Source organism: Saccopteryx leptura, chromosome 5 (assembly GCF_036850995.1).
Source record: "Saccopteryx leptura isolate mSacLep1 chromosome 5, mSacLep1_pri_phased_curated, whole genome shotgun sequence".
In the NCBI taxonomy this organism is placed as follows: domain Eukaryota; kingdom Metazoa; phylum Chordata; class Mammalia; order Chiroptera; family Emballonuridae; genus Saccopteryx; species Saccopteryx leptura.
The window spans coordinates 219,347,484-219,374,426 of NC_089507.1; the positions used below are offsets into that span (position 1 = coordinate 219,347,484).

The 26,943-nt window shown below is 61.1% G+C and overlaps 1 protein-coding gene across 1 annotated transcript in view; it reads left to right on the top strand.

Moving 5' to 3' along the window:
* CDH4 (cadherin 4) overlaps positions 1 to 26,943 on the top strand; it is a 357,761-nt gene that overhangs the window by 237,849 nt on the left and 92,969 nt on the right. Inside the window, exon 3 of the mRNA XM_066384328.1 lies at positions 22,759 to 22,985. Within this exon, the coding sequence (XP_066240425.1) occupies positions 22,759 to 22,985 (227 nt within the window). The remainder of the gene's footprint in view (positions 1 to 22,758; positions 22,986 to 26,943) is intronic.

Consider the following 26,943-nt stretch of genomic DNA (forward strand, 5'->3'; position numbering starts at 1 on the left):
GCCTCGGAAAGGCCCCTCGAGGGTAACTGGTCAGAAGTTAGCACGTTTTCCTGAAAGCCTTTAAGTTAATAGTGTCGGGAGGTTTACGAAAGAAGGAGCTTTTTTCCCCCGTTATCCAATTAAAATGATCCATGAGCTCAGCCAGCCCCGATGGAGCTCGGGCCAGGGGTTGGGGGTTGCAAACGCCAGCTTGGGATCTAGGGGACCCCTCTTAACCCATCTCCACACCTACCGGTTACTGTTTAACCCACTGGCCACTACTTAACCTGATAACTGCCAGTTGGACCGGTCACTTGCTGGGCGTAACCGAGTGTGGTGGGATGTTTTCCCACGACGGGGTGGATCAGACGGCCACACCAAGTCCCCACACCCTCTGGGCCGTTCTCTCATTCACAGGCCTCTGTGCCGGACCCTGTGCGGGAGACCCGGTGGGTGGCCTGGGCAGGGGGCAGGAGGGGTGTCCGGGAGGCGTGGGCTTGCCCCGTGCTCGGTGGAAGCTCTCCGGGTCCACCCCTGACTGACTGCCCAGGGTCCTTTGAGCGCGGGTCCCTCATCGTGCAGATTCCCCGGGTCCCCCGAGCGTGACGGCATGGTCGCTTTCCTTCTGCGCCCTGACAGCCCCCCGCCAAGCCCACCTGTGGCCTCGGTCACTCTGCCCACTCGCCCTGCGTCCGTGGACAGCACGTGTCGGCCCGGAAGTGTGCCCGGTCCTGCCTTTGCTGGGAACTTTCGGCTTTTCCAGCCGGAACGCTGTGTGTGTGGCCTTGCTGCCTTGCCCCGTCCGTGCCCCCACATTTGGACCCCGAACGTGTGCGCTGGGCGACGGGTCACCCCAGGACCACATGCCTGGCAGGTGCTGTTTGTGAGAAGGAATGTCACCTGTGACTCCAAGTGACCTTCTCAGCCTCGGCGTGGCAGGTGGACGGGGGCTCCGGGGTGTCCGCGCTCTCACTGGGTGTGTGTTTTCTAGGCGCCGTGCTCTGCTCTCCCGCACGCAGGCGGCGGTCTCAGTCCTGCATCCCGCCCCGCCCCCACCGTGTTCACCTTCCCGACTCTGGGGAGTTCCGTTCCGCGTAGGTCAAGGTGAAATGCAAAGATGGCCCTTGGAGGAGACTCCGGCCTCTCATTGCCGCTGCCTGGTGACAGTGGACATGAGATGCACAATCCTGGAGGACACGCTTCGGGACCCCCCCTAACTCCCCCCCTGGAGGACACGCTCCTCGGGACCCCCTGCCCACGCCCCACCCCTGAGGGAACAGGCTCACGGGGAGGAGGGCGGAAGCAGGACCCTGGGACGTGTGTGCCCAGCGGAGGTCACACGGTCTCAGACTTTGTAACCCTCCCCGTCCCCCACCTCCCCACACACACACCATTGAGACGAGATGAGCAGGAGGCTCTCTCCTCTGCGCGGGCGCCGCCCTTGGTCCTAAGCCCCTGGCCGAGCACGCAGTCCGCTGACAGGGCGCAGTGAAATGTCCCCGGCAACGTCGACACAGGGAGCCGCAGTGAGGCCTGCTGTGCCGGCCGAGTCTGACAGCTGCCCCTTCCATCCTCGGCTCCCGGCACGGGGCAGGAGGCAGGGTGCGATTTACTTGAACATGAAGTATGTGGTGGCTCGTGGCTGCCCTGACCTTCTCTGGACTCCCGTGTTTAATTGGATGGTCATCTGTCCTTCCAGAAAAGTCACTGTGGCTGTAAATGCACACAGGGGACACCGGGTGAGGTGGTGGCAGAGAGACCTGTCCCAGGGTTCACGCGTCCACCTCACAAAAGAACCCAAAACATGCTCGGTGTGGGAGTGGGGTGTGACAGTGACGAGGTTAGTCACACGCAGCCCGGGGGCCAGAGGCAGCCCTGGCCCAGAGCACGGCTCCCCTCTGCCCAAAACCCCGTGCGGCCACTTAGGACGAAACAGCAGCCTGTCGTGATGCTACAAGCTGCGGTCAACTCAAGAAGTTATTTTCAACAGATTAGATGCCACCAGCCTCCCTGGCCTCCACTACCCAGATGCCAGCAGGAGCCCCCCCCCCCAGTTGTGACCTCCCTGAAGACGTTTCCAGGTGTGGCCAGTGTCTCCTGGAGCCAACACCGTCCTGTGCTGCAAAACAGGGACTTAGACTGTGAGCCTCCATTTGAGTAACATTGCATAGCAGGCTGATGAGTTACTGTGAAGCTGGGGGTGGGGGCCAGAGGCTCCGTAAGTCCCTGGGGACCTCCACACAGCCAGCTGCCGCCTGGTCTCCTTAGCCGCGGTCACACCTGGACCGCCCGATGTCCCTCCCCCTGCCATGCCACAGGGGCCTCACGCCAGACCTGACAGGGGCGTGCACACTCCGCCCACCGGGCGGCTTCGGAAAATGGCTTCGCGTGGAAACATTTGTTCCGTCCTCGCCTGAGCTCCGGGCGGAACCCCAGGGGCTGCTGTCACGAAATCCAGGAAAGGAGCAGGACGTCGTTCAGCCACCTGGGGAGGCCGTGCCCCCTCCGGCAAGCAGGGGAGATGGGGGGGTGACACCTTTCTGGGGACTAGGCTCATCCACACCGAGTTTCGGTTGTGTGTGCAGTAACCTTCTGTCCCTGGCAGTGACCCGCAGTGTGTATGGGGGTGGGGGGGCTGCAGGCGGTCAGAGGGCGTCCCTGACATCACCTCTGTCTCCTGGAGCCCGTGGCCAATGGCCGTTCGTGTAGGTGGCAGCTGCGTCCTCTCCCACCACTGCAGAGGACCCCCCACCAGGACACCCACCTTCATGGGTCACTCTGACCCTAGAAACACGGGGCCATAAACACCAGGCAGCCACCCTGCCCGGGCGTGGAAGCTTGGAAGCAGCATCCGGTCCCTCCCATAAGTCAGACAGACGCCTGCGGAGTGGCCCGGACGCTTGGCGTGTGAGGGGTTCGCTGGGCTTGCTACCCACGTCCGTGTCACCAGTGGAAAACTGCGTCCCTAACGACTGCGTCACATGCCCAGCCGTGTCCACATCCCCAGCGTGCTGCATGCAGTCCCTCGTAACCTCGGGTCGCTGCCTCCCCGGGCTCACCGCCTGCTGATGACTAATGACAAGGTGAACTGAGGGCACAAGCCAGTTCCACGGCCTCCCACGGAACAGAGCGCTCCCTGCCTCGGTGCCCCTGGAGCCCGCCCGCTCGCCGCCCGCTCGCCACCCGCCCTCCCCCAGCCCAGAATAGCAGAGCGGCGGGGGGTGCAGCTCTGCCTGTGTTCTGCCTCCTTCTGCAGATGGTGCTGGCTAATTATTCTCACTTGTGTAGCACCTTACACCTCTGCAGGTATTTTTTTTCCCAAAATGTTAGGAAACAGATGATCGCGTCTTTTTTCTGCAGCCGTGTGAGAGTTTTTTTCATTAACAGGCCCGGGCAGGACCATCTGTGTATTTCGTGAAAAGTTTGCCACCAGCAGAGACTCTAAAACTTTGGAACAATGGCTGAGTGGGACCTCGCACAGCTGTCCCTGGGCTGCCTGGGGGGGGGGGGGGCTGGGAGAAGCAGAGTCCAGAGGTTGCACTGGGGGGGGGCTCCCTCCACAGCCCCACAGCTGACCTTGACTTGGCGGTTTCCCAGGTAATGAGAAATAAGACAGAGAAGTTTCCAGAAAAAAGGGGGGGAACATGTCCAGAAGTCTCTCTGCCGTCAGCTGTGTGTCCTCGGACAAGTCAGTCTACCTCTCTGAGCCTTGGCATCCTGCAGAAGCTGCAGCTGATGGTTCTCAAGCCTCTGGTCCTAGGAAGTGGCAAGGAGGGCATTCAGCCTCCGTGAGAGATTCCGGACAGGGTGGTGAGGAGAGGTGTCCCTGCAGAGGTCACTCCCACCTGCAGGGAGGCCGGGAACCAGTCATGGGCACGCGGGGAGGGAGAGGGGTGTGTGCCGCCGTCCTGGGGTGCTAACGGGGGCGAGTTGCCCACTGAGATGGGTCTCGGGGAGCCCGTGACGGTGACGCCTGCCCCTCAGGCAGGCCGTGGTGTCCACAGGAGGAGGCCGGTGGAGACCAGACCCTGGGGCTGGCTGCTGATGGAGACACAGGGGTGCAAGGACAAGACGGAAGGGACTTCAGGTGCAGGTGGACTGGGAGCCCGGAGAGCCCAGGGGGTCAGCGGCCTGGCCGGGCAGTGAGCAGGGGAGGGGCCCGCCCGCCAGGACCTTCGCCCGAGGCTGGTGGCCAGAGCCCCGAGTTGCACAGGCAGACGTCCTGTTTTCAATGTTCGTTAACTGGTGGAAACAAGTAGCAGGAGACTCCCTGACTCGCCGGGGTGGCCCTGGGCTGGGGACGGGCTATTAAGCATCTGCTGAAGGTCCTGTGCAGCTAGGGCCGCAGGGACAGAGCTGTCTCACCAGCAGCCTGGCCGGTTTCCTCCTCCCGGCGGCTCAGAAGGGCCCACGGGTCCGCTGTCCGGGCAGGTGCCCCAGAAAGAAATACTTTTGAAATGAACTCTGTGCGGCCTACTTACCCCCACCCCCTGCGGCAGCTGCCGCCTATCGGGGGCCCGAGAGCCCATCCCGGGTGCTGAGCTGGGAGGGGGGCTGACCTGTCACAGGGAGGGAGCCAGGGTCCTGCGCAGAGAGGGGGGGGTCAACCATCTGGTCTCAGGTTCTCAGGAAGGTGGGGGGTGGATGCTGCCCCACCCCCACCCCCGATTCTCAGAGTACACCTGCGCCTTCCTCACCCCCCCCCCACCCTTTCTGTGAGTTCAAGCCCCACACCCAGTCTCGGCCCTTTCTCGGGAACTCAGCCCTCAGCGTATTTGCGGCCCCAACGCGGATGTGACGAGAGGCAGTTTCCTGTCTAGACACCGACACCCCAACCATAGAAAGAGGAGAAACTCCACTGAAGACAGCCTGGACCCCCCCTCCCAGGGCCTGGCTACAGTGTGCCCCCCGCCCCCCGCCCACAGGGCTCGGCTGACCCTCAGCGCACGCGGGGACAGTGTGCTCCCTGCTCCGGCGTCACCAGACAGCCAGGTGCCCGAATAGGACGCTCACGTCCATCCGAGCACTGTGACCCCACCCCCCCAGGAGGGCAGCCGTCTCAGGCCACGAGGGGGCGCAGCTCCACGGTGCCCCCGGCTCCCGGCTGCCGCTGTCCCCTCTGGGATTTCATCATTCACCCGTGTCACCGATGCCCAAGGGCGGGTAGTGGGTGAGGTGACGGCCGCCTCAGGCCTCGCCTGGCCCCGCCTCGGCCCTGCACCAGAGGGGCCCCAAAGGCAGCAGTCACCAGTGGCCCCAGGTGTGCGGACACCTGGAGGTGGGGCCATCTGCAGCGAGTGCGGGCAGCGCCCCGGTCAAAACTGAACCCTCACGCCTTCTGCCGCCAAACGACTGTGCCGAGAACACGGCCTGTCCCTGTGAGCTCCAGCTGGTTCGGATCAGAGATGTTTCTTTTCTGTTTTCTTTTTTTTAAGTTTCGGCAGTTTCTGTTCATCTCTGACACCGAGGACGGCGTACCTTCCACCACCTGGCTCCCGGGTGCAAAGGCGTTTTGGAGCCCGCGGCCCCATGGGAGTGTCTTCCCAGGCTCCAGCCAGGCACGGAGGCCTGCATGCGAGCTTTTCGTTTCTTCTTTAAAAACAAAAGCTGTTTCCCCCCCATGGACACACACAAACACACATACACACACACATCCCACAAGAGCCTGTAACATGAGAAAACATCGGGGAGGTTACAAAAGAGTTGCGTGGAACAACTGGAAATATTTCACCAAAGCATTAACCCCGTCCGCGTCCCTCCCCCCCCCCAGCCTGGAGAGATAGTTCCTTCTCGTCTTTATCTGGCTCCTCCACATAATTGCTGCTTTAAATCACAAAAGCCTAAATAAAGAGTTATGAATGCGGAAGGCACAGAGCTGTGTTCAGACAGCTGGCCACTCATCTCCAAAGCCGCGGGCCTGACCCCCCACCCACCCACCCACCACGGACCAGGGACAATGGGAGCTTCCTCCCCAAGTGTTTGTGAACACGGCGTTCAACCTTGTAGGACAAGACCCGCCCGTCTCTGGCGGAAGCCTTTGTTCTTTCCTTCTGAGGAACGGCTGATTCCTGGGAGGTGGCGGTTCACTCGGCAATTGTTTTTTAAATGAAGACACGCTCTGCGGCCCTGCTGAGTGAGATGAGGCGGGGGAGGGGGGCGGTGGGATAGCACCTGGGCTTTTGTGAAAAGGAAGAGGTGATAAGACACCCCCCCCCCGGGGGGGCGGGCACTGTGGTTGCCGGGAGAACTCACTGATTGAGACTTTGTAGCTGGCTGTTGTTGTCAAAGTCCTTGGTCCTGTAATGACCCTTCGTGTCCTGGTCCCAGAAGAGGAAGCTGGGAGTTGGCAGGGCGGCCCCTGGGGCAGGAAGGTGCCCTGATAGTCCCCCCAAGCTCTCCTCTGCCTGTAGGTACGGGCTCACTTGCACTAGACCATTTGCTGGGCGACCCGTCCCTGGCGTTGAGAGTATAGATCTGACTGTGGGTGGCAGCCCTGTGCCCCATGGTTGTGGGGTTGACCATGCTGGGCCAGGCGTGATGTTCAGAGAGGTTTAGCTAGCTCCCCGACACCACACAGCTTGTCCCGCTGGCTCCTGGGCCTCCGCTGTGGGCGCCTGTTTTCACCTGTCACCATGGAGACGCAGGGGGCAGGTGTTCTTCGCACAGTGGGAGTCAGGGAGGTAGACGATGGACCGAAGCTTCCTGCGCAAGTCTCTCCCTCCCCAGCAGCCGGACACAGCGAGTCCACAGGCTGCCCTCCTCTGAGTGGCACCTCTTCGTTCCGGAACCTTCTTTCCCTGTCTCCTGCCTAGCCTCCAGCAGGAGCGAGGCCCACTGCAGACCAACGTCGCGTGGGCAGGTGGGGGTGGCGAGGCGGGGGGCCGCGGGGGGCCGTCCCTGCCTCCAGCCCACCCAGTTCTCTCATCTAAATCATCTGGGAAAAAAATCATTCCTGGTTCATTGACCTTTCCGCACGTTTTAATTTACGCCAAGGAGTGACACGTCATAATTTTTATACATCTGGCTGAGATGTTTCGCCATGAAATTAAAAAACAATTCTTTATCAAGACTGCACGTCAAGCTTGTCCAAGGGGTGATGACCCCGGGGTAAATGCCACGTCCGCACGGGGCTCCCTGCGCGGGGCCCCCGACGACGGTCACGCAGCCGTGCTCCTACGGAAGGGAGCGTGGCCCAGGTCTGGGGTCGGCCGAGGACCGAGTGAGGCCGGGACCCACTGCCTCCAAAATGCCCCGGTGCGCTGGCTGGCTCCCCACCGCGTAGCTCAGCTGGGCAGGAGTCCGCGGGCATGTTCCCGCGAGGCCCGGCCCAGTGCCCAGCTGTCCCCGCGCTGGGGTTTCACGGCTGGCACTGTCGATGGGCCTCCTTAGAGAAACGGGCTGTGGCTGGCTTTCCTGCTCAAGGTTGGACAAGGTAGGAGCCCACACTCTCCACCTCAGGGACCCTAGCCTCATGGGAGAGAAAGAGGACACTGCAGAGGCAGAGCGAGGAGCCCCTGCAGGGACACTCGACGCTGTGCCCTGGGCCGCGGGGAGGTGGCAGCTGGCTCGGGAACCCCGCGTCCACACGGCCTCTCTAGAGGCAGCGCTGGCCCTGGGCGCCCGTCTTTCTAAGGGCTACTTTACGTATTGTAGGGCAGTCTGAATCCGAATGTAGCAATACCTCTAAATGTGGTATCTGCTATCTGGGAAGGGACAGCAGAGGCGACCAGTGACACAGAGTGACAGCCACAGGAGCTGCCATTGTTCACATGCGGCCAAAGGAATGCGAGCAGGGGCAGGCACATCCCCACCCCGGGAGGAGGCGTGGCAGCCAAGTGTGATTCCCGTTCCTCAGACCCACACGCCCCTTGCCAGGGCCCCTGTGGAAGCAGCCTGGGAATTGCATAGCACACAGCCTCCCCGCTGGCCCACATGGGCATGTCACATGGTTTGGGGAGCTCTTTGTTACTCAGCTTAACCTGCCTCGTGCTGACTGATACACCCTGATTTCCCAGCATGCGTTTCTTCCAGGGATGATAGGAAGCTTTTGGGTTCAACTGTTTTACAGTCTACAGGTCTATCGCGGTCCAGCCACGACAAGTCTGTTACGGGGTCCTCGAACAGGAAAAGGTATGGGATTAAATAAATGATAGAGAATTAAAGCTATATACATAAAGATGGGTTCGGGAGGACCACACGGCAAGCAGTCTCTACTGCTCCTAAGCCGATGCAATGGCGACCTCCAGAAGCACATCCATCTTTATTCAGGGGAAAAAACGTGGTCCGTTAGCAATTCAGTTGTTTCCAAGAAAACTCAAAGACAACCCCCACCATACCATTTAGATCTAACTTTATACCAATAAGAAACTAGCTTCCAGCCTCTTCCAGAGAACATGGGTGGGATCATCAGGTATAGCTCTTTGTTAACTGGGCAGGTGAGATGGGTGGTTAGGCCCAGCACCTGTCTCCTGGATATAAAAACACCCTGTTTATATTTCAGTCCCCAACACAGGTCCCCCCACCCATGCAGGATGTCCCACCTCCAGACCCTTTAATGCTCTAGCGTGCGCTAAAAATTTTCAGGAGCAAGACAATAAACACCATCGTCACTTAGGCGACACTGCGTTCCCGCCCCTCCCCCACACTAGCCCAGGACTCCAGCCCCTGCCCGTTCTCTGGACAATGACGCCGTGAACCATGCACGGTGTTCCCTTCTCTGGACAATGACGCCGTGAACCGTGCATGGTGTTCCCTTCCTGCGCTGGTATCAGAGTCCGGAGCCCCTGCCCGTTCTCTGGACAATGACGCTGTGAATCGTGCACGGTGTTCCCTTGCACGGTGTTCCCTTCCTGCGCTGGTATCGGAGTCTGGAGCAGGAACCACCAGATACACAGCCGGGGGGGGGGGGGGGGCTCTGCTTCCGCAGGGACGGCCCCTGGCTGAGGAGGGGGTGTCCTCAAAAGACAGCTGGAGAGAGGGGGTCGGGTAGAAGTCGCCCCTCACCTCTGAGTGGTGTCCATCCTGGCCTTGTCAGCATGTCCCCCACCCGCAGAGCCCACACACGTGTCGGGGACCATCCTACAGAGAAGCTCAGGGGGGGTCCTGTCGGCCCAGGCTCTCTGAAGAACTTCATAACGCCCCCTGTGGGGCCTCATGGAGCCCCAAGTCGATCTGAGACCAGGTGGCCCTGGTCACTGTCCCCTCACCAAGGGCTCCCCCTCCTCCTGCGTCAGGCCCCCTCCTGGGGCCCTCCAGGCAGCCAGGGCTCTGGAGTCCCCAACACGGCGGCTGCCTTCACACCGTACAGCTCGTGCTCGACTGACGACCACGACTGGTTCCGACAGACCCGTCGTACGTAACACGATTTGGTCATAAGCTGAGTAGGTTGTATGTACAGTACTGTGAAATGATGTTATAAAAATCTTTAAGTCATATTTTATCATCATTTTCTTTCATTGTTGTTATATATCATAATTTTCTTTGTTCATTTTTATGCCATTTGTATCATCTCTACACCATTTTGTTTCTTATTTTTACATTCGTCGGATTTAAGTAAAACACTGCATTACCAATACAACTGGTTTAATATTTGCAAAGACAATTTCCTCTTGGTAGACATCTTGGGAGGGGTTTGATGAAAAATATCCAAGACACAAAACACAAGTTGCTGTACCGAGTCTGGGATAACAGTTGAAATGGTGCACGCGGAGATGGTAGTGCTGCCGGAAGCTGGTCTGCACTGTCGTACGCCCAGCTGGGCAACACTTGCGCTGCCAGACACGGAGCAGTCGTGGCTAGCGATTGTGGTCGTCAAGTCGAATGGTCGTAAGTTGCACAGGTCGTAAGTCGATTGATATTTGTACTTGTGTGTCTGAGTGTCTGCGTCCCCTGCTGTGCCCTGAGGCTCCTGAGAGCCTCCACCTTGCTCACAACCAGCCTGGCCCGTGGCCCTCAGGGCAGGCCACAGACACCAGGTTACCGTCCTGGTTTGCGGGCACCTCCAGGCCTGCTCATCTCCAGCGGGTCCCCAGCATCACAAAGTGAGCCCGTGCGTGTGCCCACGACAAGAAGCTCTGACACGGGGGAGACCAGGGAGAGGGTGCCGGGCGGTCACTGTGGCCAAGCGAGGGGAGAAATGTTTGCATTTTCTGAGTCCTTTTTCTTTGCTTTAGAAAAATGGTTGGCGGCCAAAGCGAACGTGTTTGCAGAGGGAATAGCTGGTAAAGTTCAGGGTCGTGTTTGGATTCAGTCTCAGCAAACGGAGGCCGAAGACGTGCCAGGCGAGGGGAGCTGCCCGCTGCCCACTGCCAGGGGCCCTGAGCCAGAGCAGGAGGGGCTCTCTGGACTCCGCACACCCAGGGCACCGCGCTGCAGTCTCGGGCCGTCCCTCGCACCCACAGAGCGCGTTCCTGTCCCAGAGTGACGGGGTGCTCTCACTCTGGGCACTGGTGGCCTCAGGTCCCAGCTTGAGCAGCCTGGGCCACCAGATCTGCACCCAGAGTTCAGACCCCACATCCTGCCTGGACTCTGGGAAGGCCCCTCCATCAAGACCCGAAGACTCTCTAATGCGTGAGTTCAGGGAAATCAGGAGGAAACCGCAGTCTCCCAGCCTAGGGGTGCCCGTGTCACCCCCGTGAGATACGGAGGCGTCTGCCCACCTGCAGCCTCAACGTGGGGTTTCTGCACCTCCCGGAACAAAGGCCCGTCCTGACACGGGGCTGCCCCGAGGTGTCTCTCAGTGTGTGTCTGTCGGCCTCATAGTCTCACGCAGGGACCATCCCGCAGTCCCGGTCAGCGTGCCGTCCACACTGTGGTCAGGGGCTGCCCGTGTCCTCCGGCTCTCTGATTGGTACATCTGAGGTCAGGGCCAAAGGGTGACGCGTGTTTTGTTTGTGTGGGTGTTTATTTTTCATCTAAGGAGAGAGCAGTAAGGAGAGGGCGTGGATCCCTGTACTGTGAGGCCTGGGAGGCGGCGTTGTGGGGCAGCTCTCTGGGCGGGGACGCCCGTTCGCACTCGTGCCACCGTCCCTGTGACTTTGGGAGCAGCTGTCCATGTGTGGACCTCAGCTTGTAGGGGGTGGGGGCTCTCTGCCGTTCCCAGTCCTCACCCGGGCTCAAGCGTCACGTCCTCCGTGCGTCTGGGAAGAGGTCCGTGAGAGCTCGCGGGGGAAAGACCGGGGTGGATGGTCACCGAGCAGGAGCGAGAGCTCGCGGGGGAAAGACCGGGGTGGATGGTCACCGAGCAGGAGCGAGAGCTCGCGGGGGAAAGACCGGGGCGGATGGTCACCGAGCAGGAGCGAGAGCTCGCGGGGGAAAGACCGGGGCGGATGGTCACCGAGCAGGAGCGAGAGCTCGCGGGGGAAAGACCGGGGCGCATGGTCACCGAGCAGGAGCGAGAGCTCGCGGGGGAAAGACCGGGGCGGATGGTCACCGAGCAGGAGCGAGAGCTTGTGGGGGAAAGACCGGGGCGGATGGTCACCGAGCAGGAGCGAGAGCTCGTGGGGGAAAGACCCGGACGGATGGTCACCGAGCAGGAGCGAGAGCTCGCGGGGGAAAGACCGGGGCGGATGGTCACCGAGCAGGAGCGAGAGCTCGCGGGGGAAAGACCGGGGCGGATGGTCACCGAGCAGGAGCGAGAGCTCGCGGGGGAAAGACCGGGGTGGATGGTCACCGAGCAGGAGCGAGAGCTCGCGGGGGAAAGACCGGGGTGGATGGTCACCGAGCAGGAGCGAGAGCTCGCGGGGGAAAGACCGGGGCGGATGGTCACCGAGCAGGAGCGAGAGCTCGCGGGGGAAAGACCGGGGCGCATGGTCACCGAGCAGGAGCGAGAGCTCGCGGGGGAAAGACCGGGGTGGATGGTCACCGAGCAGGAGCGAGAGCTTGTGGGGGAAAGACCGGGGTGGATGGTCACCGAGCAGGAGCGAGAGCTTGTGGGGGAAAGACCCGGACGGATGGTCACCGAGCAGGAGCGAGAGCTCGCGGGGGAAAGACCGGGGTGGATGGTCACCGAGCAGGAGCGAGAGCTCGCGGGGGAAAGACCGGGGCGGATGGTCACCGAGCAGGAGCGAGAGCTCGCGGGGGAAAGACCGGGGTGGATGGTCACCGAGCAGGAGCGAGAGCTTGTGGGGGAAAGACCCGGACGGATGGTCACCGAGCAGGAGCGAGAGCTTGTGGGGGAAAGACCGGGGCGGATGGTCACCGAGCAGGAGCGAGAGCTCGCGGGGGAAAGACAGGGGTGGATGGTCACCGAGCAGGAGCGAGAGCTTGTGGGGGAAAGACCCGGACGGATGGTCACCGAGCAGGAGCGAGAGCTCGCGGGGGAAAGACCGGGGCGGATGGTCACCGAGCAGGAGCGAGAGCTCGCGGGGGAAAGACCGGGGTGGATGGTCACCGAGCAGGAGCGAGAGCTTGTGGGGGAAAGACCGGGGTGGATGGTCACCGAGCAGGAGCGAGAGCTTGTGGGGGAAAGACCGGGGCGGATGGTCACCGAGCAGGAGCGAGAGCTTGTGGGGGAAAGACCGGGGTGGATGGTCACCGAGCAGGAGCGAGAGCTCGCGGGGGAAAGACCCGGACGGATGGTCACCGAGCAGGAGCGAGAGCTTGTGGGGGAAAGACCGGGGTGGATGGTCACCGAGCAGGAGCGAGAGCTTGTGGGGGAAAGACCGGGGCGGATGGTCACCGAGCAGGAGCGAGAGCTCGCGGGGGAAAGACCGGGGCGGATGGTCACCGAGCAGGAGCGAGAGCTCGCGGGGGAAAGACCGGGGTGGATGGTCACCGAGCAGGAGCGAGAGCTCGCGGGGGAAAGACCCGGACGGATGGTCACCGAGCAGGAGCGAGAGCTTGTGGGGGAAAGACCGGGGTGGATGGTCACCAAGCAGGAGCGAGAGCTCGCGGGGGAAAGACCCGGACGGATGGTCACCGAGCAGGAGCGAGAGCTCGCGGGGGAAAGACCCGGACGGATGGTCACCGAGCAGGAGCGAGAGCTCGCGGGGGAAAGACCCGGGGTGGATGGTCACCGAGCAGGAGCGAGAGCTTGTGGGGGAAAGACCCGGACGGATGGTCACCGAGCAGGAGCGAGAGCTCGCGGGGGAAAGACCCGGGGTGGATGGTCACCGAGCAGGAGTGAGAGCTCGCGGGGGAAAGACCGGGGTGGATGGTCACCGAGCAGGAGCACACTTAAATCAGAACAGCCCCCAACGGCCCTTTAGAGAAAATGGAGTAAAATAATAAGGCGTGCCTGGAGGCCCATCGGGGCGCCCCTACTCTTGCTGGCTCTCCCCCCATCTGAAGAGAGGAACATGGGGGGGTCGGGGGAGGGGAGGCAGCTGTGGGGACGTCTCTCTACCTGGGCCTTAACTGTGAACGACTTCATTAGCTCGGTCCTGAAGTGCAAGCCGCTAATGAGACAGAGGCTAGCGGCTCTAAAAATAGAGATCCTGCCTCTCGTGCTGCGCAAGGTCCTCCCAGGGTCCCCTTCGCTGAACCCTGGCTGTCCCTTCCTCACATGCATGGCGGTCCCGTGGGGGACGGGAGCCCCGAGGGCAGGGAGCTGGAGCCTGACCCAGGTCTCCAAAGCCCGGGCCCCGCAGAGGGAGACGCTCTGGAGAGGGAGGTGGTCCGCGGAGGGCGCCGTGAGCCCTGTGCTCTTGTCACAGCAGACGTGTCCGGGAAGGGACAGCCCCCCCCCCCCCGGCAGTGAGAAGGAAGGGACAGCCCCCCCCCCCGGAAGGGACAGCCCCCCCCCCCGGCAGTGAGAAGGAAGGGGGCACTCGGCACAAGGCTGCGGTCAGGAGCAGTAGGGTTCCCCGTCAGCACAGTGTCTGCTGCTCTCTGGCCGTGGGCATCGAGGCGGGGCTGAGGGGTCAGCTGACCTCTCTGAGCCTCGGTTTCTTCTTCTGGGAAGTGGGAGTCACAGGGCTTCTGTCCAGGTTTCTGAGGGTTCAGTTAGATCACGGGCTGCAGGTGCCCCCAGGAGGCCCAGGTGGACAGCTGAGCCACTGCTGAATGAAGAATGAATGAAAATTCACAGAACGTTACTTCCGGATGTTCAGTAAAAACGTAGCCTTTTCCGCCAGTCCTAAGACTCGCCTCCATTTCAGTAAAGAAGCAGATGGTCACTCAGATCTTGAATGGGACAGCCAAGGTCTGAGCAGCCCCCCCCCCAACCTCACACCGACATCCATGACCTTTAGGACGGCTCTCACATCCCTGGGGATGGATGGAGACACGGACCACCTGGCCCTCCCGGCAGTGACCCTGGGCGGGACCCATGCCTCAGTGCCCACCCCCGTCCTCCTTTCTACGCGTGGGAGCAACAAGGTCATCCTAGGCCGTGGACCACGTTGCCCACCGGGCACTGACTGCAGGGTTTCCACGGGCGCCCTGGCACTGCCCAGGGTACGGGAGCGTCTGCACGCTGGACGTCCACCAGCCCCCCCTGAGTCTGGGTGGGAGTGTTCCATTAGAGATGCCACCAGCGTCAGCGCCGCTGTGCTCCACTCGCAGGGGACATCAGAGGGACTTACTAACGGGGAGCCCAGACCTCGCTCGGAGAAGAACTTGTGCGTAAATGACCCTCCTTAGGCCCAGACTTTCTCCCCTTCCTAGTCCTGCTCCTCCCAGTGCCCCTGTCCGTTTGTCCTCCTGAACAAAGGGCTGCTGATTAGCAGCAGAGGTCAGAGAATCCCTGGTGGGCTCAGGCCCTGCGGAGACCTAAGCCCTGTCGCCTTCCCGTGCGGGGGTGCAGACAGGTCCCCGGGGGCGCAGACAGGTCCCCGGGGGCGCAGACGGGTCCCCGGGTGTGCAGACGGGTCCCCGGGCGTGCAGACGGGTCCCCGGGGGCGCAGACGGGTCCCTGGGCGTGCAGACGGGTCCCCGGGGGCGCAGACGGGTCCCCGGGCGTGCAGACGGGTCCCCGGGCGTGCAGACAGGTCCCTGGGGGCGCAGACGGGTCCCCGGGCGCAGGCAGGTCCCCGGGGGCGCAGACGGGTCCCCGGGCGCAGGCAGGTCCCCGGGCGTGCAGACAGGTCCCCGGGGGAGCAGACAGGTCCCCGGGCGTGCAGACGGGTCCCCGGGCGTGCAGACGGGTCCCCGGGCGTGCAGACGGGTCCCCGGGCGTGCAGACGGGTCCCCGGGGGCGCAGGCGGGTCCCCGGGCGTGCAGACGGGTCCCCGGGGGCGCAGACGGGTCCCCGCGTGTCCAGGCACTGCTCCCCCCACCCAGCCTCCAGCTCTCAAACTGCCACCAGTGTCACAAGGACTCAGGGTTTATCCGGGCAGCACTGGAGGGGGAGGCAGGACAGGCTGGAAAATGCAGGTCACTCCGACCAGGGCCCGTGGGTGCTGCCGCCGTGGCTCCCTGTTCTGGACAGAAAGAACATCCTGGGAGAGATGTCAGTAACGGTGTAAGATCGGGGCCCTGGCACACGATGAGGGACCCAGAGGGAGAAGCTGGTTTTTATGTCCCCCGCCGTCCGTGGAATGGCGTGAGAGAGGTTTCAATGTTTTGCTTTAAAACGGAGTCTATCACGTTTCTGAGGAGGAGAGCTTCCTCTGGAGATGGTGTGTCTAACGGATTAGTGACTATCCACTCTCTAATAGACTTTATGTTTTAGAGACGTTTCAGGTTTATGGAAAAACCGAGCAGAAAGCACAGGGTGCCCGCGCCCCCTCTCCCTCTGCACGTTTCCCGGTTGCTAACATGTTGCCTGCATACTGCGGAGCGGTTACAGCTGATGAGCCGGTACGGATACATTGTTACTAACTGGAGTCCGCAGTTTACACAGGGCCGGTGCCATGGCTCCATGTCGTCACCATGGTGGCTTCTCCCAGAGCAGCTGCACAGCCCTAAACACCTCTGTGCTCCTCCACCCGTCAGCCCCCTTCCCCCCTAAACCCGGGCCAGCACTGGGGGTTTCGGTCTGGGGGTTTCGGCCATTTACTAACACATTAAAAGTTCCCCCATGTCTCCTCACGGCACAGTAGCTCATTGGACGTCCACTTTCCAAGTGAAGGGAAACGGAATTTGGCGTTTCTCCGTCACCGGCCCGGTGCCAGGCGGCCCTGGCGGTAGGTGCTGCAGACAGCGGTGAGGAGGGCAGGACGCGCCCCCGCCTTCCCGGGCTCACAGGCGGCTGGAGTGTGTGGACCCCCGTGAAGCAGGCAGGGGGCAGCAGCCTTGGGGACACGGAGGACAGCCCCCAGCAGCCTGGGGCGGGGGAGAGGAGGACCTAAGGGCGGCCGCACACGCAGGGCCAGGCGGGAGGGAGCGTCCGTGCGCGCAGCGTGGACGGGCGCGGGTGGGGGGGGTCACAGCGACTGAGCCACGGACGGCGGGGCGGGGAGGACGGAGGGCAGGCAGCTCGTACGGCCCTCCGTGGAGACACTCGCCCGCACGGGCACCGAGTCTCGGAATGGGACGCCTCGGGGTCCGCACTCCCCTTCACCGGGACTCCCGAAGGGCCCGCGGTCTCCCGGGGAGGTCAGAGACGGGAGGCGCGGCCAGGGGGCAGCTGCGTGGGCACAGCTGTCTGCAGAAGAAACTCGGGGTGATTGCACGGGCGTGACTCGTGTCCTGAGCCGACTGAGGGAGAGTGAGCTCAGCTTCCTGCCCCCCTCACCGCAGCAGGGGCCGGGAAGGAGGGACAGGGAGGGTCGAGGGGGCGTCTGGTCCCTGCTGAGGGGACAGTGGACGAAGGGGCCGCCCGTGACCCGTGGGGACTTGGACCTTGCCTTCTCCGTGCACGTTGCTGAGGACAGGGCCTCTTCGGGCTGAGAGAATGGCCACATTTTGGTTGAGTGCATGTCCCTATAAAGTTTTAAAGGCATAGTTGAGGTTCCAACAGTCTTCATCCTAGTGGACATGCCCTCCTAGAGCAGGTCACTGCCGGGCTGAGCAGGACACCGGTTCTCGGGGTGACAGTGGAAGGAAGTGTAGGGAGCGGCCATGGGGACTCGGACGTCTGCAGAGCAGGACACCGGTTCTCGGGGTGACAGTGGAAGGAAGTGTAGGGAGCGGCCACGGGGACTCGGACGTCTGCAGAGCAGGACACCGGTTCTCGGGGTGACAGTGGAAGGAAGTGTAGGGAGCGGCCACGGGGACTCGGACGTCTGCAGAGCAGGACAAGGACACGACGGATGAGCACCCAGGTCACGTGTCCCCAAGGAGGCGCATCCTCTGGGTGAAGTGCTCCGGCCATCGACGGGGCCCCTACCTGTCCTCCCCCCTGGCTCGCACGGTGGGGCTCGGACGTGGCACCCCGCTGGGGGGGCAGGGTGGCAGCCTCGCCCGCACTCGGCTGGGATTGGCGCATTGCCAGTATCGGCAAACACGTGGCCGCCTCAGGAATCCGTGCCGAGCAAAGCAGGACAGAGGAGACGCCGCCGACCACGAGCCCCAGGCCTCGCCTGGCGCCCACCGGACGCGCCTCCACGAGGTCCAGGCACATCTGCCGTGGCCACGCTCACGCTGACTGCTCCCGGGGGCCTGGCCTACGGGACGGACCCTTCTGGAGTCTGGCGGTCGGCCGGCGCGCAGTTCCCGCACAGGCACCCCGGTGCTGACGGGCATCTGCGGCCGTGGGCAGAGGTCTGACGGTGTGCCGAGTGGGGAGACAGGTGCATGCAGCAACCTGTTTATGTTCCAAACCCGCACATCGGGAGGCAGCGAGGAGGACACCCGAGGGTCCTCGTTCCTCAAGTTCCCACGAAGCCGCCTCCATTCCGAGGCTGCGGAGAGGACAGCAGATGTGGGCTGTGAACCAGCCCCTCCTCCGAGGAGCCTCACTCAGCGCCACCACTGATAACACCACTAACCGCTGCTCTGCTTCTTATTTTCAGCGTGCACCTGCAAATCTGAACAGTGTCCATGGTAAAGGGGGCAGACCACCTTACGTCACCCCATGCCTATGGGACATCACTGGAGTCTGGGGGGAGAGGGGTCAGCAGCTAAAATAAATCCAGGAAGGCTCCTCGGAGGAGGTACACAGCAGTGATGGGCATTGCAGGCAAGGGGAACTGATACATCAAGGGCTAGTGCTTGGAGCCCTTGGCCACTGGACAGGAGATGCGTTGTCTGAGGGTCAGGGGTGCCAGTGAGCCAGGAGAGGTGGGGTGGGGTGAGACCAGCCAGCGGTTCTCTCTGGAGGGCATGGGCTTGGGGGCCAGGAGGCCCCACGTTGAAGCTCTGCCTCCATCATGTTCTGGTTGTGAAGTCTGGGGCCAGGGACGTCCCCTCCCCGCCTTCTGCCCGTCAGTGGAGCAGAGGTGGCTAACCGTGGTCTCCTCCTGGGGGAAGGTTAAACTCAAGGATGCAGCGAAAGGCTGACCTCCACTCCGAGTGGAGCTCTGAGTGGTCACTTGACGGTTCACACGGCAGCTCTGGCCGCCGTCCCGGGAAGAAGGCGCCGGTGCGTGGGGCTCACCTCCCTGAGAGCGCAGGGCCCCGCAGGGCCGGCGATGCTTCGGAGAATCCACGGGAGGAGAAGCCTCCTTGGGGGCCCTGGGCATGTGGGCACGCAGTGGACGCCACTAGGGCTCCTGCTCACGGCTGCCTCTCCTACTTCAAACGTCCTCAACCTTATGCTGCCCCCTGGGCTGCCCTGACCTCCTCTGATGGTGCAGTACCTGGACAGTGCCTGGACCAACCCCGGAGATGCGCTGAGTGTCAGGGAGGGTGGGGTGGGCAGTTGCTCAGAAGTGTGGATAGCCCTGGCCGGTTGGCTCAGCGGTAGAGCGTCGGCCTGGCGTGCGGAAGTCCCGAGTTCGATTCCCGGCCAGGGCACACAGGAGAAGCACCCATCTGCTTCTCCACCCCCCCCCTCCTTCCTCTCTGTCTCTCTCTTCCCCTCCCGCAGCCGAGGCTCCATTGGAGCAAAGATGGCCCGGGCGCTGGGGATGGCTCCTTGGCCTCTGCCCCAGGCGCTAGAGTGGCTCTGGTCGCGACAGAGCGACGCCCAGGATGGGCAGAGCATCGCCCCCTGGTGGGCAGAGCGTCGCCCCTGGTGGGCGTGCCGGGTGGATCCCGCTCGGGCGCATGCGGGAGTCTGTCTGACTGTCTCTCCCCATTTCCAGCTTCAGAAAAATACAAAAAAAAAAAGTGTGGATGGATGATGGATGATAGGGGGAGGGAGGGAGGGAGGGAGGGATGATGGATGGATAGATGGATGACAGATGGATAGAGGGAGGGAAGGAAGGCATTAGGCAAGCAGACGGTCAGGTGCACATGTCCACTCCTCAGCACAGTCCTAGCTACAAGCTCACCTCTGGCTCACTGGACCTTTCTCAACTCCCCTGACAAGAAAAACGGGACGAAGGGATGTTTCATAACCGCGGCGTGGTTCTCCAGAGCGCCGGCGTTGAGGACAGGCAGCTCCCTGCCCCCGTAAATGTCAGGCGGGCTGCTGCCAACAAGGAGGTGCTCCGAGTGTCCTCCGCTCCCCGTCCCCAGCACACTGTCACCTCGGCTCCTCTCACAGAGGGAGCAATTAAAAATGACGAGGGTAAAGGGTTAAACATGAAGTCTCCTAATGAGGGGACCGCGTGCCCCTTTCGTGGGCGCACCTTTCTGGCACAGCCCGTGACAAGCGGCGCTGTGCACGGCTCTGCGAGGAGCCAGTGAGGTGCGCGGGGGACACAGCGATCTTTAAGGAAGGCGTCCAGATGTCCCCGGAGAAGAGAACAAAGAAGCCAGTGCCCGCTCCATAGCCGAGGGCATCGAGCGGTGCCATCTTCAGGTTCCAGAACCTCGGGGCAGCCGCGTGGTTCCGATTCCCCTCCTCCCGCAAGCTGGCCCCCCATCTTCACGGCCAAGTGACAACTCCTCCCCCACCCCCACCTCAGGGAAGGCTCAGGATCTCAGACGGGATGGTGAGCGTGACACCGCTGGACAGAGCAGACCAGCCACGTGACGGTTGGTCACACGGCGGCCAGACGCTAGGGGTTTTGGGTGGTCCCGGGCCCCTGCCCTCTCCTGACGGGACGGGTTCGCGTCAGACACAGACTGGGAAGATGCGGACGTTTTAGAAACCCCCGCAGACCATGTGAGCACCCCGCGTGGGGAAGCCCCTGGTGTGACCCGCAGGCGTGATTCCAGGATGGCTGTCCCCCCCAGCTGTTTCTGGTGACGTCACCCTCCACGTCCCCGAGGGTCTCTCGTCCACCGTCCTCTGAGCGTCCCCGTCCCTGCGGACAGCAGCCCGGGCCTCTGGAGGGGCCGCCGCACGCACACAGAGTGTTCTAAAGCAGCGTCGACACTCGCCTCAAACGCCAGCAGAGCCCTGGGGACACGCACACCCCCCCGGGCTGTCCGGCTCCGTCAGTGTCATTAGAAACCCGGGGGACACGCACACCCCCCCCCCGGGCTGTCCGGCTCCGTCAGTGTCATTAGAAACCCGGGGGACACGCACACCCCCCCGGGCTGTCCGGCTCCGTCAGTGTCATTAGAAACCCGGGGGACACGCACACCCCCCCGGGCTGTCCGGCTCCGTCAGTGTCATTAGAAACCCGGGCGTAGAGAACAGAGGGGCTTATTTATGCATTTGGGGCGAATCTCCCAGCAATCACACAGCTGCTGTTTTTGTCTCTGTTGGTGACAGCCGGCTGTCAGCGCTGACTGACTCACTGTTTGTTGCTGATTTTAACGTGTTTGCCGTGGGGGTGAGCGGCCCTCTAAGCGCAGTCTGGGGCTTTCCTGTCAAGGGGGCGCCAGGTAATTGTCCCCTCATCGAGGGGGATTTCCACAGAGCCGCCGCCCAGGGTCACGGTCATCCTCCTGCCCTGCACGTGTCCTCTCTCAGGCCAGAGGGGGGCGGGAGCACCGGTCTCTGCATTTAAAAACATCGGCAGCTTAACCCCCCCATGGGAGGGGCTGGTAACAGGGGCGCTAAGATGACGTGTCTGAGACGAGGGAGCGTTCCCGGTACTTATTACTTCAGGGCTGGAGGCGGGGGCCGGCGGTGAGCACGGTGGTCACACGCCAATCACACGTAGCAGTGAGGAGCTGTTTTTTTCCATTTCTAGAATAAATAGTAATTAAATCATGTTCGCGGCGACAGGGAAATTGCTTAAAAACACCAATCCTCCCACCACAACTGCCGAGGTGCCCGCGTTTTTATAAAGACGAGGTAACTTCATCCATTGCTCCCATCGGGAGAACGTGACACGCAGGCGAGCGGGCGCCTGGTACTTCACGAGGTGCGAGGGGGCAGCCGCTGGGGCTCCCGCACGGAGGTGCGCTGTGCGCCGTGCGCGTCCACCGCTCCCGGGACATCGCCCCGCCACAGAGGGGCAAGCACCCCATGACACAGTCATCAGGAGGGGCCAGCATCCCGGTGCACGATTCGTGTTTGGGGAAACAAGCACCGTGCCCACCGAGCAGAGGGGGCACACTGGCTGCCTGCACTCCGGACCAGGTCCCTGAGAAAGCACCTGGCTGCCCTGAAGTCACTGCCGGCCCAGCTCGGGCCCTGCCCATCCTGGTGGACAGTTTGCAGGTTTGTGTCATGGAGTAAAACAGACCAGAGGCCTTGGCCCGTTGGCTCAGTGAGAGAGCATCAAACCAGCATGTGGAAGTCCCTGGTTTGATTCCCAGTCAGGGCACACTGGAGAAGCACCCATCTGTTTCTCCATTCCTCCCCCTCCCCTTTCCCTCTCTCTCTCTTTCTCCCCCTCCCACAGCCAAGGCTCCGACTGGTTCGAGTGCCTCAGCCCCTGGTGCCGAGGATGGTCCATGGAGCTTTTGCCTTAGGCATTAAAAATAGCTCCATTGTGAGCATCGGCCCCAGATGGGCAGAGCATCAGCCCCAGACAGGAGTTGCTGGGTAGATCCCAGTTGGGGCACATGTGGGAGTCTGTCTTTCTATCTTCTCATCTTCTCACTTAAACAGATACATAAGTAAATAAATAGACCAGAGAACGCAGTGGATTCGAGCTCTGCTCAGAACTGCTATTCTCCGTCCCTGGGCTGGAAAAGAGCTCCGTTAGGGGCTTCCCAGCCTGCACGTGGCTGGCGAGGAACCTGTTTTGGGGCAGGGAACGCCCAGCGCCACGCCACCCCGCCCCCAGACTCCGGAACCGTCCTGGCGCAAAGGCAGCGCAGCTGTCTCTTGGGTTTCACAAAAAGTGCGTCATTGGTTTTGTTGCCTCTGCGAGTCCCCCGGGGGGGAGAGAACACCCAGTACTGGAGTCAGAATGTGGTGGAAGCAAGGGTGGGATTCAGATCATCTCAACACCCGGTTCTCTGCCCTAACGACTGTTCTAAGTATAAAGAAACGATGCTAGTAGTTTATTATTTCATGCATTTAATACTTGAGTAAGAGCAATAAAAGAGGTACACAAAACTAGATTATAAGAGCTTTAAGTTATTAATGAAAAAGTATTAGATAATACCTGGTGAAAAACAGTAAAACTGTTATTAAAGGTATTTCCATAGCGCTTCCTGACTGGCGTCCTCACTTGCAATTTTTTTCACCTGTGGACGGAACGATCGTCACTGTGGGCGCTTAGAATACGCTGTTGCGCAGATAAATGTTAAAAAGGAGTCGGGAATGTCAGTGTGTGGTTTCCACATTGGGCGCCTGTCCAGGCGCCCACCAGAGAGAGAACCCTGATGACAAGGGCCCTTTGAACAACCGGTTCGCTGACCTCCACAAGGAATTAGGTATCAGTTCTGCCGAACCAGTGCGAACGGCCAGATCCCGCCCCGGCCCAGCACCTCACAGGAAGCCGTGGGAACGCTGCCCTGCCCTCTGACCCTCCTCTCCCTCCTCTCCTCCTCTTGCAGTACAGTTCAGCAGCTGTTTGGGGACCAAGGGGATGCACTATGAGACCAGCAGCATGGACTTCAACGTCGCGGCGGACGGGACGGTCTTCGCCGCCCGGGAGCTGTGGATCCCCTCCCAGGAGGTGGCCTTCACTGTGACCGCGTGGGACAGCCAGGCGGCCGAGCGATGGGAGGCCGTGGTGCGGCTGCTGGTGGCCCCGACCTCATCCGCAGTCTCTGAGCACAAGGTAAGGGTGGCCGCACGCGGTGGGCTTGGTGAGCGTCTTTCCTCCTTGGTTCGTTGTAGCAGGACCCCTCTGCAAAGGCCCCCGACCATAAGCTGACCCCCCCAGGGGGCGCCTGCCGGAGGCCCCCTCCCCCATTGTCCACCTTGCTGAGGCAGGGCCCATGCTGGGTTTCACACACTGCTGTCACCATCCTGACAGGCTTAGTAGTTTTTTTAGACAGGGGTCTCACGTGTCCACCTGACGCCTGAGGCTTGTAGTCACCAGCCCCGGAGGCTCCCAAGCCCGGAGGGGTGTGAAGTACACCAAGGCCACGCGGCCGACCATTCTAGACAGCCGAGCAGCTGGTGTAAAACCGATTCAGAGAGAGAGAGTCAGAGAAAGAGAAAGGGGGGGAGAAGAGGACCCAGGGAGGAAGAAGAGGTGGCGAGGTCACATGGACACAAGCCAGACAGCGCTACCCCACCCCCCGTGACTTCACGTCCCCCTGACTTCCCAGCAAGGCCTGTGTCTGCAGGACAGGGCGGGCTGAACTCACCCTCCCCTGGTCGGGACATGCCTCGGAAACCCAGAGCCAACCCCCAAGACCCTCAGTGTTAGGCTTCACGTGTCCAAAGGGTGTGGGGGCTGCTGCCGGGCCAGCAGAGGCACCCAGACCAACTGGCCAACTGCTCACACCCACCTGCCTGAAGGGAGGACGCGTGGGAAGCCCTCACTGACCACGTGGGGCCCGCGGGGTCATCACATCACTGTGAGGCCGCGCGGGGCTCGTTCGCAAAGGAAAGCGCCCGCAGTAAGCGGTGGGAGGAGACCTTGGTCCGAGTTCGCGGCTCCCTCGGAAAAGGGCCGTGCGTGGGGAGTAGAGGGTTCAACAGGGTGGCGGGAACGCTGCCCCCAGATTTGCCCGGCCTCCTGCACAGGCATGCTGTCCGAGCCTCAGAGGGACAGTCTGCAAGTGTCCCCGACCCTGGTGGCCAAGGAACCCTCCTCGTGGCACTTCCTGCCGAGTGGGTGTCCCAGGGAGCCCACTTTGGGAAAACAGGGGTCTGCGTCTTAATTTTAAACAAAGCAGAGGTGGTTTAGGTTGCAAAGGACAAAGAGGTGACTCGGTGACAGAATTGTGCCTGGTGAGCTGGCCCCGCTGGGAAGGACAGACACATTGAATGCGTTGAACCAGGCATCGGAACGCGTATTTCTAACAGCAGTGACCCCCAAGGCATGGGCCTCACCTTGGGGTGACGCAAACCAGGACAGATGACGAGTTTTTCATTCTTTCCTGAGTGATTATCTTAAGCCGTAAGCTGTTCCCTGAGGGGGAGCCACGTAGCAAGCAGGCCCCCAGGACACTGTCCAGTGGGGGCGGGGCTCCTGGTGGGCGGGCTCCGGGAGTGGGCGTGGCTCTGGGTGGGTGGGGCTGCGGGGAATGGGCGGGGCTCTGTGAGCGGGGCGGGGCTACAGGGGGCGGGGCTGAAGGGCCGGGCAGCAGTGGTGGGGCCCGCCCCTGCCCGCAGGGCGGACATACAGACAGACAGGCACCGTGTGCCTCGTGAGCAAGGAGCAGGGCTCCTTGAAGCCTGTGGAGCACCTCAGATAAAAGCACTAATTGAATATCTCACGACACCTTTGGCTGGGCATGTTAATGAAGAGATTTTTAATGCAATCAACACCCCCCCTCCTCCTCCGTGGAAGGTAATTGCAATTAGTTCCAGGAAGCATGCGCCTCCACCCCCAGCCCGGGCTGGCACAGCAGGGGACGCAGAGCCGGCCCCAGGCTCACAGCGTCCTGGCGAGCCCCGTCATGGGGCCACTGTGGAGCCGCACGCCCCATTGCGTGAATGTGACCGTGACCGACGGCAGGGCAGAGTCTCTGCCGCCCACCGACCTGTTCCTCCTTATAGTCACATCACCTTCATGGCCACCTGTTCTCTCTCACTGCAAACCCAAAGCCACCTGTCCTGACATTCTGGGACGTCCCTTGGCCCCTGCTCTGAGTGGTGTCGGCTCAGCTGATACATCTCCACAGGCGGGCACCGTCACTGTCCCTGCTTCACAGACGGGGAGGCTGAGCCCTGTGACCGCAGCCCCTTTGCCACGTGGGAGAGTCCAGGCTCCGGAAGGGCGTCAGCAGTGACCTTCTCCGTGAACCCAGCACCGTGAGGGAACCCAGCGACCCAGGCTGTGGGTTTGAACCAGGGCTTCTCCAGCTCACGGGCTGATGCTCTGGGCCAGGCAGAACGCCAGCCATCTAAACATTCACCTCGAGAAACCGTAAGAAGAGCAGGACACGAGCCGCGGAGGAGAGAGAAGGGAAAAGTAGGACCAAGAGGAGGAGACCACAGAAACAGTCAGCGGAGGAAGCCAGCCCTTGCTCCGCTCGGCCAGTCCCGCCGCGTCTGTGAAACATAGTTGCAGTTTGTCCCGGCCGGGAATGAAAAGAGGCGTCGTTCCCAGCTCACAGACGCCGGAAAGGCCGTCTAAGGCTGTGACGCACCATCTGTACCAATCAGTATGTTTGAAGACCTACACCAGGGGGCCCCAGACTACAGCCCGCAGGCCGCATGCGGCCCCCTGAGGCCGTTTATCCGGCCCCCGCCGCACTTCCGGAAGGGGCACCTCTTTCATTGGTGGTCAGTGAGAGGAGCATAGTTCCCACTGAAATACTGGTCAGTTTGTTGATTTAAATTTACTTGTTCTTTATTTTAAATATTGTATTTGTTCCCGTTTTGTATTTTTACTTTAAAATAAGATATGTGCAGTGTGCATAGGGATTTGTGCATAGTTTTTTTATAGTCTGGCGCTCCAATGGTCTGAGGGACAGTGAACTGACCCACTGTGTAAAAAGTTTGGGGACCCCTGCCCTACACGAACACTCTAGAAATAGACCACCTACCAAAATGAACACGAGAAGGAAGTCTGAACTGTTTTCAATTTAAAGGAAATTTAAATTGAAATCCTTATCACAAAGACACATTCACCCCATCACGGCTACAGTGGTGAATTCTGCCCCCGCCTTCAGGAGTGGTTAAAATGAATTCTCATGGAAAGTTGTCCAGAGAGCTAAACAGTGGACATCACTCCCCCAACCAAACAGGCGCCTGGGTCAAAACCACCAAGAACTCTGTCCAGAGCCAGCAAGGGCTGTGTCCAGAACCAGCCAAAACCTCAAAAGGACAGCAAGGGAGAAGGTCCTTTTCAGCCAGCCTCGCTCATATGTGGGAAAAAATACAAATAAAAAGAAACCTAGGAAAAACATTAACAAACTGGAATCCAGCTGTGTGTACAGAAGATAAGTCATGGCCATGCTGGTTCGTCCCAAGAACGCAGGGTTGATGTCACAGCGAAATCAACCCACGCGAAGGGTGGAAACCACATGACCTTCTGCGCCGTGGTTGTCAAACGTGACCTCCCTTCTGGATGAAAATATTCCTCCTATTAGGAAAAGCGGGGACCGCCGTCCTTAATCCCATAAAGCGGGGTCTACGGAAAGCCCACAGCAAACCCCAGCCCGCTGTTGGGATACCTGAAGCCTTCCCCAACATCCGGAATAGGACAGGGTCACCCCCACGTCACACACTGGGGGTTCCCGCCAGGGTTAGGCCCGGACAGGAAATCCGAATAAATAGAACCAGCGTGTACGGCTGGGGGTGCAGAACATCTAGAGCAGTGGTCCCCAACCCCCAGGCTGCGGACCGGTACCAGTCCGCAGAGAAAGAATAAATAACTTACATTATTTCCGCTTTATTTATATTTAAGTCTGAACGATGTTTTATTTTTAAAAAGTGACCAGATTCCCTCTGTTACATCCGTCTAAGACTCACTCTTGACACTTGTCTTGATCACGTGATACATTTATCCGTCCCACCCTAAAGGCCGGTCTGTGAAAATATTTTCTGGCATTAAACCGGTCTGTGGCCCAAAAAAGGTTGGGGACCACTGATCTAGAAGACTCTATAGGTGACTC